Raw genomic sequence first — 13,345 nt, 5'->3', positions numbered from 1 at the left:
GGGCTTTAAAACAAAATATGGGAAGGAAACATGGCAGGAATATATAAAATAGACAAATGGGACTGGAGTGGTAAGTAGACTAAGCAGCGAGAAATAAGGTTAGTCAGATGAAGTGGGGCTTAGAAAGCCAGGAAAACACAGTCCTGCTCTCAGGGAGGTTGCAGACTAACCTTAAAGTTAATAATAATATACATTTATTCAATGGAATCCTATGAAACCATTAAAAATAATGGGGTATGTTTATATTCATTGGCATAAAATATGTCCACATTATAATACTTGGAAAAAGAAGGCTACAAAATGGTATGTCTGATTATAATCAATTTTTTGGTAATTATGCATCTGTGGCTGGGCATGGTGGCTCACACCTGTAATCCTAGCACTTTGGGAGGCTGAGGCAGGTGGATCACCTGAGGCCATGAATTCAAGACCAGCCTGGCCAACGTGGCAAAGCCCTGTCTCTACTAAAAATACAAAAATTAGCCGGGTATGTGGCAGGCGCCTGTAATCCCATCTACTCTGGTAACTGAGGCATGAGAATTGCTTGAACCTGGGAGGTGGAGCTTTCAGTGAGCTGCAGGTACCATGGCACTCCAGCCTGAGTGACAGAGGAGACAATGTCTCAAAGAAAAAAAAAAAAGATGCATCTGTGTATACATATATATGCACTGAAAACAGTCTATAAGGATATATATTACAATTTTAACAGTAGTTAACTTTGGAAAGCAAGATTATAGGTGGTTTTTATTTTCTTCTTTACACCTTTAAAAAAAGGTATAATTTACATAGAGTGAAATGCATAGATGTTAAGTTCAGTGAGTTTTGACAAAAGCATATATCCATGTTATCTCACACCCCAAGCAAGATCTGGAACACTTCTATCATCCCAGTAAGTGTTCTCATGGAGGGCCAGGAGCGGTGGCTCACACCTGTAATCCCAGCACTTTGGGAGGCTGAGGCAGGTAGATCACTTGAGTCTAGGAGTTTGAGACCAGCCTGGGCAACATGGCAAAATCCCAGCTCTATAAAAATTACAAAGAATTAGCTGGGCGTGGTGGCCTGCACCTGTAGTTCCAGCTACTTGGGAAGCTGAGGCAGGGGGATCACCTGCTCCTGGGGAAGGTGAGGCTTCAGTGAGCCCTGATAGTGCCACTGCACTCCAGTCTTGGTGACAGACTCTTTCTCAAAAAAAAAAAAAAAAAAGTGTTCTCATGTAGATCTCTGTCTGAATTTCTTAGGGTAAATGTATTTCACTTTTAAAATATCAAAAAGTAATAAAATTACTTTTATATCTTAGACAAATTTTAAAAACTAACTAAAAAAGAAAACAAATAAAAAAGAGAATACAGTAACCTCAAACCCTTTGATTCAGTATTTTTTTCTATTTGCCATTCCTACCTTAAACTTCTTGGACAACTGTGAATAGGTAAGGTCAAACAGAGAAAATAAAGAATAACTGGCACGGACTTTCTTCCTTTTCCATGTTCCTATAGCACTTTTTTGGTACCTTTCTCCTAGTACTTACATACTGTGTCTAGCTGTATGGTTACTGCATAAATATCTTTTCTCCTCTATCAAATCCCTATGCTTCTGTAGGAAGATAAGCGCATCTTACTTACTTTTATATTTTCCTTACTTTTCTCAGTGCCTTGCATCAAGGAGGTACTCAAGGCCGGGTGCAGTGGCTCATGCCTATAGTCCCAGCACTTTGGGAGGCCGAGGCAGGCAGATCACATGAGGCCAGGAGTTCACGACCTGCCTGGGCAACATGGCGAAACCCCATCGCTATTAAAAATACAAAAATTGGCCTGGCGCGGTGGCTCACGCCTGTAATCCCAGCACTTTGGGAGGCCGAGGCGGGCGGATCACGAGGTCAGGAGATCGAGACCATCCTGGCCAACATGGTGAAACCCCGTCTCTACTAAAAATACAAAAAATTAGCTGGGCGTGGTGGTGGGCGCCTGTAGTCGCAGCTACCCGGGAGGCTGAGGCAGGAGAATGGCGTGAACCCGGGAGGCGGAGCTTGCAGTGAGCCGAGATCGCGCCACTGCACTCCAGCCTGGGCGACAGAGACTCTGTCTCAAAAAAAAAAAAAAAAATTAGCTGGGCTTGGTGGTGGGAGCCTGTAATCCCAGCTACTCGGGAGGCTGAGGTACCAGAAGTGCTTGAACCCAGGAGGCGGAAGCAGCGAGCCAAGATCACGCTGCTGCACTCCAGCTTGGGTGACAGAGCGAGGCTCTGTCTCAAAAAAAAAAAAAAAAAAAAGAGATACTCAATAAATGTTGGCTGACTTGAGCTGAAGAAAAAAAATCACATCATTAGACAATTTAATGATACTTCCTGAGAGTGAGCTGTCCTTCGGGCGGATGTACATAAATAAATATGCAATTATCTTCATAACCTATTTTTTCTAAAACCTTTCTAAATCATTGTTATGAGCTGAATTGTGTCCCCTCAAATTTCATATGTTGAAGTTATAACCCCCATTACCTCAGAATACATCTGTCTTTGGAGATAGGGCTTTTAGAAGAGGTGATTAAGGTAAAATGAAGGTGTTATAGTGGGCCCTAAACCAATCTGACTGGTGTTCTTTTGAGAGGAGGAAATTTGGACACCTAGAGACGCCAGGAAGGCATTTGCATAGAGGACACAGCAGGAAGTCTGCAGGGCAAGGTGAGAAGTCTCAGAAGAAACCAAACCCATCAATCTTGATCTTGGACTTCTAATCCCTAGAACTGTGAGAAAATTAATTTCTGTCATTTAAGCCACCAAGTCTGTGGTATTTTAGCAGGGCATCTTTAGCAAACTAATATAATCCTACTCTCACAGAAAAATCTAGAAGAGGCTTGTCTATTCATTTAGTCTTAAGCTTTTTTAATGTTTTATTTATTTTTAGAGACAGGGTCTCACTATGTTGCCTAGGCTCGTTTCAAACTCCTGGGCTCAAGCAATCCTCCTGCCTCAGCCTCCCAAAGTGCTGAGATTAAAGGCGTGGGACATGATGCCCAGCCTTGGTTTTAAGCTTTAAGATGCAAGAAAAAATAACTATTTGCTTACTCATATTTATCTCATTTTAGTATAATAGTGTCTCCCTCCTTCCATAAGGAACATGTGTGACATGGGTTCTAATCTATAGCTGAAGAGTGAACTGACAAGAAAAATAATGACTATTTGTACACTAGACCTTCTGATGTGATTATTTAAATTTTTTTTTTGGAGACAGAGTTTCACTCTTGTTGCCCAGACTGTAGTGCAATGGTGCGATCTCAGCTCACTGCAAACTCCGCCTCCTGGGTTTAAGCAATTCTCCTGCCTCAGCCTCCCAAGTAGCTGGGATTACGGGCATGCACTACCATGCCCAGCTAATTTTTGTATTATTAGTAGAGATGGGGTTTCACCATGTTGGCCAGGCTGGTCTCAAATTCCTAACCTCAGGTGATCCACCCACCTCGGCCTCCCAAAGTGCTGGGATTACAGGTGTGAGCCACCATGCCCAGCGATAATATGATAATTATAATTAAATATTATTTACTTATTCGTTAAACATATCTTCCTTTTGCCAGTTGGGTTATTCAAACTTCTTACTTGGACTTGTTGCCCTTTATGACTAGAATATCTTGTTTGAAAAAGGAGAAGAGAAAAATAATGTATAGAATTTTCCTATTTCCTCAATATTTGAGGCAATGGAATGGAAAATTTGAAGTAAAAATAAAACTAATAAAATCATTCAGAATTCCTTACAGTAGTATTTTCCCTTTTTCTGACATTATTGATGCCTAGTTAATGTTTTTTATAGGATCCCAAAATCTTTTTCCAGGAGTGAGCTTTGCTGGGGTATTAAACATTTGAACAAGAAAGATATGGATAAGACCTGAAAAATAACTCATATGCCAAATATTATTGTGAAACATAATAATCTTTTATCTTAATAGGAGGCATAAATTAAAATCCATATGAATCTGGCCAGATGCAGTGGCTTATGCCTGTAATCCCAGCACTTTGGGAGGCTGAAGCAGGTGGATCACTTGAGGTCAGGAGTTTGAGACTAGCCTGGCCAATATGGTGAAACCCTGTCTCTACTAAAAATAAAAAATTAGCCAGGCATGGTGGCATGCACCTTATAGTCCCAGCTACTCAGGAGGCTGAGGCAAGAGAATTGCTTGAACCCACGAGGTGGAGGTTGCAGTGGGTTGAGATCGCACCACTGCACTCTAGCCTGGGCAACAGAATGAGAGTCTATCTCAAAAAATAAAAATATAAATATAAAAAATAAAATCCATATGAATCTATTCAAGGAGGTGAAATTATTTGGGTCACACTAAACAGTTAACGATCCTGAACAATTCTCTTTATTTCAGGAAGAAATACAGAGAAACATGTGAAACTTGCTTTGTAAGTATGTCTTTTTTTTTTTTTTTTTTTGAGACAGAGTCTTGCTCTGTTGCCCAGGCTAGAGTGCAGTGGCGCAACCTTGGCTCACTGCAACTTCTGCCTCCCTGGTTCAAGCAATTCTCCTGCCTCAGCCTCCCGAGTAGCTGAGATTACAGGTGCATGCCACCACACCCGGCTAATTTTTGTATTTTTAGTAAAGATGGGGTTTTACCATATTGGCCAGGCTGGTCTTGAATTCCTGACCTCATGATCTGCCTGCCTCGGCCTCCCAAAGTGCTAGGATTACAGGCGTGAGCTACCGCACCCAGCCAGCATGTCCTTTTTAAACTGCAAAGTCAGATATTTGTTTTTGTTTTGTTTTTCCTGTTTTGAGACAGAGTCGTGCTCTGTGGCCCAGGCTGGAGCACAGTGGTGTGATCATAGCTCAATGCAGCTTCGAACTCCTGGGCTCAAGTGATCCTCTCACCTCAACCTCCTGAGTAGCTGGGACTATAGGTTCACGCAGGGCTGTTTTCATTTTTTTGTAGAGATTGGGTCTCATTTTGTTGCCCTGGCTTGTCTTGAACTCCTGGCCTGAAGTAATCCTCCCATTTTGGCCTCCCAAACTGCTGGGAATACAGGCAGTGAAACACTACGCCCAGTTGCAGAGTCAGTTTGAATGTAAATTCCACAATTTATTGCCCAAATGATCATTTAACTTTGACTCCTATAAAGAGAATGATACCTGCCTTGCAGGATTAAACAATAGAAACTGCAAAATGTTTTGAAAATAAATTATACAAACAAAATATGGAGGCAAAAGTGATGAAATGGCTGACAGCAAGTTTATAGGCACAGTGGTTACAGTAAAAATCCCAAATTCAAGTGGGCAGCTTTGTCTCAATATCAATACTAGATATTTTATATTTTGGGAGAGTACTGTGTGCATTTGGGGATTGGGAGAATTAGGGAGAAGATCTTAATGAAATAGTTTAAGCTATATTTTCCTACTATTAAAACAGGTCTTTGGTCTTCCAGTTTATTTCCTTTTACACCAATAGTAAATAGTTATTTGGGGTTAATATGCCTGGATATAATAAAAACCAAAAGTTAATTTAACAGCTTATGTTTAAAGAAAAAAACCTGACAAGCCCTTCTGATACAGTTGCCCTATTCACAATCGCAGTAGCTACTGGGAGACTTATTGTTCATTTTGCGCGATTAGGAAACTAAAAGGAAAGACCAGGTAGTAACTTAAATTAGACTTTTAATTTTTTTTTTAAGACAAGGTCTTGTTCTTTGCTCAGCCTGCTATTAATATTTTAATTATAATAAAATGCTTTAGGATTGAGTCACTTTTTAAGGAGGGCAATTTTCTTCATTCATAGCCAATAATCAACAAGTTGGACACTGACTGACTGTGACTGATTTTAAAAACCTTTTTGGGCTGGGCGTGGTGGCTCACATCTGTAATCCCAGCACTTTGGGAGGTCGAGGCAGGCGGATCACCTGAGGTCAGGAGCTCGACACCAGCCTGGCTAACGTGGTAAAACCCCGTTTCTACTAAAAATACAAAAAATTAGCCGGGCGTGGTGGTGCATGCCTGTAATTCCAGCTACTCGGGAGGCTGACACAGGAGAATTGAACGCGGGAGGCAGAGGTTGCGGTGAGCCAAGATCGTGCCACTACACTCTAGCTTGGGTAACAAGAGCGAAACTCTGTCTCAAAAAAAACTTTTTGATTAGTGAATTTTTTTTACCAGCTTTAAAGAAGCTTTTACTTCTAATCTCCTATTGCTAATAAAGATGAACTATACTTGATGGAGGATCATCAGCAGCTTGAAAAAGCATAGCATTAACATACTTTATAATTAAAAATACATATGAATTTCATACGTATAATTCCCATACGTATAGTGGATAATAGTAGGTTGTTTGAAAAAAGATAACTGACAAGTACCAGGAGAATTTTAGCAGCACTGTTCATAATGAACTCTTGAATGTGCATTAACCCATAGAATGAATAGTGGTATATTCATGTAATGAAATATTAATCAGGATGAACTGGATTAAATTATATGCAACAACATGGACAAATCTCACAAACATTATATTGATCAAAAGAATACATTAAAATATTAACCCAATAAAATAGAGTTTAAAAACAGGCAAAACTAAAATATATTGTTTAGGGATATACATACATGTCAAAACTACAGGAAAGTGGGCAGCATGCGATTAGGGGCAGGCATAAGAGAAGCCTTTCAGGATGCTGATATTGTTCTATTGGTGATTACATGACTGTTGACTTTCAAACTACTTGTTAAACTGTATATATGTGCTTTATACAATTTTCTGGATACACTGTATTTCACAATTTTAGAAAACTTAAATAATAAAGCATGTAACTGGATGTTCAGCTCTGATACTTCAGTTTTAAAACACTGGAGTTCATTAAAAGGAGATGGGATGCTTTCAGACATCTGTGGTTATTCCAGTTGCACATCACTGAAATTATTAGGAACATCCAGTTGATGTTCTTTTTTCCTAGAACCTGTCTCTTTACAGACTAACTCACTCTTATTCCAGTTAAGAGTTATTACCTCCTGGCGGGGCGCAGTGGCTCACACCTGTAATCCCAGCACTTTGGGAGGCCAAGGCAGTTGGATCACCTGAGGTCAGGAATTCGAGACCAGCCTGGCCAACATGGTGAAACCCCGTCCCTACAAAAATACAAAAATTAGCCGGGGATGGTGGCAGGTGCATGTAATACCAGCTACTTGGGAGGCTGAGGAAGCAGAATCGCTTGAATCCAGGAGGTGGAGGTTGCAGTGAGCCAAGATCACGCCACTGCTTTGCAGCCTGGGTGACAGAACGAGATTCCATCTCAAACAAACAAACAACAAAAAAAAGAGTTATCACCTCCTGTAAGTCTTTCCCAACATCTCTTCTTCCCTCTCCTACTGCTCCTTCCCACCACCCATCTGATTTACGTGCTTTTCCTCTGTGTTTCCTTCCTACTCAGAACACACTTATACACATATCACATTGTTCTGAAATGGTCTGCTGACTTTCTGGCTTCTACTCCCAGCATCTCCAACCATCCCTATGCCACTAAACCATAAATTGACCTCAAAAGCAGGGACAATTGTTTTTGTTCTCTCTTTCTATGACATATGAGGCATTCAATAAAATTTTTGGTGATTAAACAAATAAGTGAAAATGTATTTCCATATTTCCAATGGATAATACTTCTTGCCAATTTTTACCACAGTGACATGAGAAATATGATGAAAAGCTTTTCTTTCACAGTAAGTAGTAAGTATTCAATAAATGGCATTACTAGGAGAAAGCTTTCCAAGAAAGAGAGGATGGTTGAAAAACATTATCCACAAATTAAATAGATGAGAAATGAAAAGACCACTAGGAGTCAAAAGCAGTAATTGGCTCACTCCCCTTAGAGGTAACTTAAGAAACAATTCTAATAAATGAAAAGTTTTATACATTAGCAAGTCAATTAAAACACTGTTCATGAGTTAATAATCTATATCAAAACTCTTACCAAAGGCAATAATAACAAATAAGCAGATTCCTGATTTCAACAGGAGATAAACCTATTTTATTTTGGTCAGGCTTGTGCTCAATGTTTACTTTCTCAGTTGAGGTCAGTGTTATTGAACTGAGATAGTATCTAATTTTAACTGTGCTTGAAAGGTTATACTCTTCAAATTATATTTAAATTTCTTGATTGTTTTCATAAGACAATGATACTTAATATTTAATTTAATTAGTTTATATTTTTTGAGGCAGTCTTACTCTGTCACCCAGGTTAGAGTGCAGTAGTGTGACCTTGGCTCATTGCAGCCTCTGCCTCTTGGGTTCAAGAGATTCTCCCATCAGCATAGCTAGGATTACAGGTGCATGTCACCACGCCCAGCTAATTTGTTTTTTTCCTTTAGTAGAGATGGGGTTTCACCATGTTGGCCAGGCTGGTCTCGAACTCCTGGCCTCAAGTGATTTGCCCGCCTCAAACCTCCCAAAGTGCTGGGATTATAGATGTGAGCCACTGCGTCTGGCCAGATGCTTAATATTTTAAAACCAGTCTGTGGTAGTTACCCCTCAGAAGAATTTTTTTTTTCTTTTAAGATATGGTCTCACTCTGTCACCCAGGTTGGAGTACAGTGTCACAAACATAGCTCACTCCAGCCTTGAACTCCTGGGCTCAAGCAATCCTCTCGCCTCAACCTCCAAAGTAGCTGAAACTGCAGGTATGTGACACCATGCCAGGCTAATTTTTATATTTTTTGTAGAGATGAGGTCTCACTATGTTGCCCAGGTTGGTCTAGAATTCCTGGCCTCAGGCAATCCTTCTGTCTCCCAAAGTGCTGGGATTACAGACAGGAGCCACCGTGCCTGCTTGAAAGAGACATAGTTTCTAAAAAAATGATAATACTGGGTTCTAAACAGAGGATCTTAGGGAACTCTCCAGTAAAAGTTTGGGAGTTTGGGACACAAAATTTAACATTTAGGATTTTTTCCTTTTTTGACTTGTCACAAATCTCAAACCATGTAAAAACAAGCAATTATATACACATTAAAACATACTCACAAAGAACATAAAAATGTCATTAAGCCCTTAATTTGGACACAAAAAGGAAATGGGCTTTGCTGTTTTCATTAGGCTGATTCTCTTTTCCCTAAAGGAAAGAGTCTAAAAGTCTCTGCCTGGTAACAAAATCTATAATCTGGTCCAAATCGAATTTACTGATTTTGAATCCCATTGTTCTCCACCTACTTCAGTCATACTGGCCTACTCACAGTTATCTCCCAAACTCATCAAGCTCATGATACCTTTGCTCACTCAGGTTCCCTCATCCAGAACGTGTTTCCTTTTCTCCATTCATGTTAATCCTCCCATTTTTAAAGGCATGGCTTGTTTTACTGCCTTTTTCTATTCTTCCCCGGATTACTCTATCTCATGATGGTTTCTCCTCTCTCTAACTCCCTTGGCTCATTCTAACATGCAAAAACTTGCTTTTTACTGTTGTTTACTTTAAAAAATATATTTTGCATTGTGAAATATAATGTACACACAGAAGAATAAACAAAACAAAGTAAAAAGCTTAATTATTCCAAAGTGAAGATCTATGGCCCAGGTGCAGTGGCTCACGCTTGTAATCCCAGCACTTTGGGAGGCCAAGGCAGGTGGATCACTTGAGATCAGGAGTTCAAGACTAGCCGGGCTAACATGCTGAAAACCCTTCCCTACTAAGAGTACAAAAATTAGCCAGGAGGGACAGAGCAAGACTCCGTATCAAAAATAAATAAATAAATAAAAAAGGCCGGGAGCAGTAGTTTACGCCTGTAATCCCAGCACTTTGGGAGGCCACACCTATAATCCCAGCACTTTGGGAGGCCAAGTTGGGTGGGTCGCCTGAGAGGTCAGGAGTTCAAGACCAGCCTGACCAATATGGTGAAACCCCATCTCTACTAAAAATACAAAAATTAGCCAGGCATGGTGGCGGGTGCCTGTAATCCCAGCTACTCAGGAGATTGAGACAGGAGAATTACTTGAACTTGGGAGGCGGAGGTTGCAGTGAGCCAAGATGGTGCCACTATATTCCAACCTGGGTGACAGAGCGAGACTCTGTCTTAAAAACAAAAACAAAAACAAAACTATGAAACTTCCTCTAGGTCCAGAAACAGAAAATTGTTACTATCTAGAAATCCTCTTCATTTTCCTTCCTAATTACTAACACCCTTTTCCTTCCCCTATCCCTTACAAAAAGATAATCACTATTCTAAAAACTATAGTAATTCCTGGCTTGATTTTGTTTATAATTGTACCACCTAAATATGCAACCTCAAATACAATAGTTTTTTGAGTTTCATATAAATGGAATCATACAGTATGTATATTTTTGTGTTTGGCTTTTTTTATTGAACATAATGTGAGAAATATACATGTTGTATAACAATGTTCATTTTCATTCTGTATAGAAAACATATTTATACTCATTTAAACAAATGGATGACTCTTTTTTTTTTTGATGATTCATTTTTATCCATTCTGCTGCTGATGGACCTTCGGGTTACTTAACTTTTAAAAAGTATGTATCTTTTTGTCTCTCCAGCTAGAATGCAAGTTTCTTGAAGGCAGGGACCATATACTATACTATTTTATATTTACCTTAGTATTAATATTTAGCATAATCCTAAGCACATAATGGGTGTCCTCAATCACATTAAATATTGATTAAATGAATCTATTGATAGTTTGAGAGATAAGAAAAAAATAAGTACAGTTGGGAATCAATTTAATATTTTTAGAGATAGTTATGTAACTGGCCTTTTGTAACTACTACTATTTAAATAAATCACAAAGCTTGACCTCTTCTATTCATTTACACCTAAGGATTTATTGTCTTTTATTCTTCCTGAGCCAAATGAAAGCTAAATATTTGTTAACTATCCTCAAAAATAAAATTAGAGCAATTCAAAAGGTGGTTAATTGTTATGTGCTCTTATTTATTATTTTTTGAGGCCTTGCTCTGTTGTTCAGGCTGGAGTGCAGTGACACAATCCTGGTTCACTGAAGCCTCGACCTCCGAGGCTTAAGCCATCCTCTTGACTCAGCCTCCTGAGTAGCTAGGACTACAGGCATGTGCCACCATGCCCAGCTAATTTTTTTGTTTTAAATTTTTTGTAGAGATGGTGTCTCACCATGTTGCCCAGGCTGGTCTTGAACTCCTGGGCCCAAGCAATCCTCTTACCTTGGCCTCCCAAGTGTTAGGATTACAGGAATTAGCCATTGCATCCAGCCATCTGCTTATTTTGTACAGTATCTCACCAATATGTTAAGTACTCACCATGGCCATAGCTCTTAATGAGCTGCTTTATTTTTTATTCTATTTCCTAAAATTTATATTAACCATTATAAACACATGAAGACAAGCCCAAAAGCAAAAATTCCAGTGCATAAGGTCAGCAGGAAATTAATCATTCCTATTCAAAGCTAAAACAAACCAAATAGCTTTTAGTTCTATATCCTCTTTTTATACAGTCAGTGACTGTTTCCTAGGTAATGTGTAAACGTCTCAAAAGAGTATTTATATCACCTAATCTTCAGTCCTATTCTGACATTCTCTTGGAGAGCTGGTTTTGCCTTTTCGTTTATTTGCCTTTTATAAAACTGAAGGCTCATCAACTTCTCAGCAAACAGGAAAATATATTTCCGGGCAAGAATTTCTGATATACCTACATCTTGGCCAGGTACACATAAGCATGTCTCTAATATTAGTTTTAACAATACACGGACTATAACTGGTCTGTAAATTTTGTTCAAGTTGGTAATTTAACAAGAAAAAAAGTAAAAAGGAAAATAGTAAATAAATGAAAGGCAAAATCTAAACAACAATGGTATTTCCAAGTCGAAGAATTATGTAGAAAAGAAGAGCTGTTACTACTTGTATGCAGCCAATTCACTTCTAGCTAAGGATAATTATCAAAGCCAAATTTAGTACTTTTAAAATCTAAAATAACATTCTAATTTTGTATGTTTTCAAAACTGAGGCCAGTAATAAATATACCTCTTTCTTTTCTTGCAGGCGGTGGGCGAGGGGGGGCGGTTATTTAAGGCTTTCCTGGAAAGAAAGCAGATTGTTTAAAATGTTACCTTCGTAACTTCTTCATGAGGGAATAGTGTGACGAGAAAACACAGCAAAAAGTTACAAATGAAGGATGATGATGTATACTAGTAGTAGAGAAGCCAGGGAAATTTCTAGTTATATCACAAGACTCAGGACCTTAAGACTAACTGTACTATAAAATAAATGTTCCATTAAATAAGGAGACATTTAGGGAAAAAAGAGAAAAGCTAAAATTATTTTTAAAAATTTTCAAAAATTAAAATAATCCTCAATTGTTTATATGTGTGTGTGTGTGTGTGTGTGTGTGTGTATATATATATATATATATTTTTTTTTTTTTTTTTTTTTGAGGCAGGGTCTCACTCTGTCATCCAGGCTGGAGTGCAGTGGTGCAATCTTGGCTCATTGCAACCTCCGCCTCCCAGGTTCAAGTGATTCTCCTGCCTCAGCCTCCCGAGTACCTGGGATTATAGGCACCCGCCGCCACACATGGCTAATTTTTTATTTTTAGTAGAGACGGGGTTTCACCATGTTGGCCAGGCTAGTCTTGAACTCCTGGCCTCAAGTGATTCACTCACCTCGGCTCCCCAAAGTGCTGGGATTACAGGCGTGAGCCACCGCGCCTGATCCAACTGTTGATATTTGACTTATAAAGATGCACAGAGGAAAATAAAAAATTATTTCTGCTATAAGAAACCTACCAATTGTTTATTTCTGTAAGGCAACTAATCACACATGTTCCTTGTCTTTTCATGTAAACGACTATTTCTCCTCAAAGCTGAAGAAGACTTCAATGTGTGGGCCCTCGTTCTTACTTTAATAAGCGGTATTATTTCGCCTTTAATCTAACTTGGGAAACTACAAGTACAAAACTTTATACTATAGCCTCCTCTCCTGTATCTTCTAAAATTTTGGAGTAATTTTGTAATTAAATACACTTCACGTAATTCTACTTCTGGATTTTTACCCTCCAAGTATCGGTCACTGTCCCAACTCCTCCATCTTCCAGATGGTTAGAGCACAATTCTAAGACCAATTTATTATTAAATATATTCCATTAGATTACTTCCTAAAACATTCCAATATTTAATAGTCTTTGAGATAGCCTAGCAAACCTAACTGCATTACCTCTTTATCTTTTAGTCCCAGAAGCAATACTTCTTCCATAAGAGTAAGGCGGATATCCTTAGAGTCTCCAGAATCTTCATTGTCTGGACTTTTCTCCCAATTACTGTCTTCCTCACTTTCCATCTTCTTTTCAGAGTTCTTGCTTATTTCAGTGCGACGGGCCCGGTGAGTTAAAGTGGTCATTCTCACCTGTTTCTG

The 13,345-nt window shown here is 39.0% G+C and overlaps 1 protein-coding gene and 1 long non-coding RNA gene across 2 annotated transcripts in view; both read right to left on the bottom strand.

Annotated features, from left to right (window-relative positions):
* Positions 1 to 13,345, bottom strand: part of GOLPH3L (golgi phosphoprotein 3 like) — a 50,897-nt gene that overhangs the window by 35,210 nt on the left and 2,342 nt on the right. The window contains exon 2 of the mRNA XM_003817295.6: positions 13,148 to 13,342. Coding sequence (XP_003817343.1) covers positions 13,148 to 13,330 — 183 coding nt within the window. The 5' untranslated portion in view covers positions 13,331 to 13,342. The remainder of the gene's footprint in view (positions 1 to 13,147; positions 13,343 to 13,345) is intronic.
* Positions 5,046 to 12,015, bottom strand: LOC129394447 (uncharacterized). Its single transcript, XR_008621728.1, has 2 exons — positions 11,960 to 12,015; positions 5,046 to 7,256 (listed from the first exon to the last, which is right to left on the bottom strand). It is a non-coding gene; the product is annotated as an uncharacterized LOC129394447 (long non-coding RNA).

The sequence above is a fragment of the Pan paniscus genome, chromosome 1 (assembly GCF_029289425.2).
Source record: "Pan paniscus chromosome 1, NHGRI_mPanPan1-v2.0_pri, whole genome shotgun sequence".
NCBI classification, from domain to species: Eukaryota; Metazoa; Chordata; class Mammalia; order Primates; family Hominidae; genus Pan; species Pan paniscus.
The sequence above is the reverse complement of the archived record's forward strand: the minus strand, read 5'-3'. Positions and strand labels throughout refer to the sequence as shown.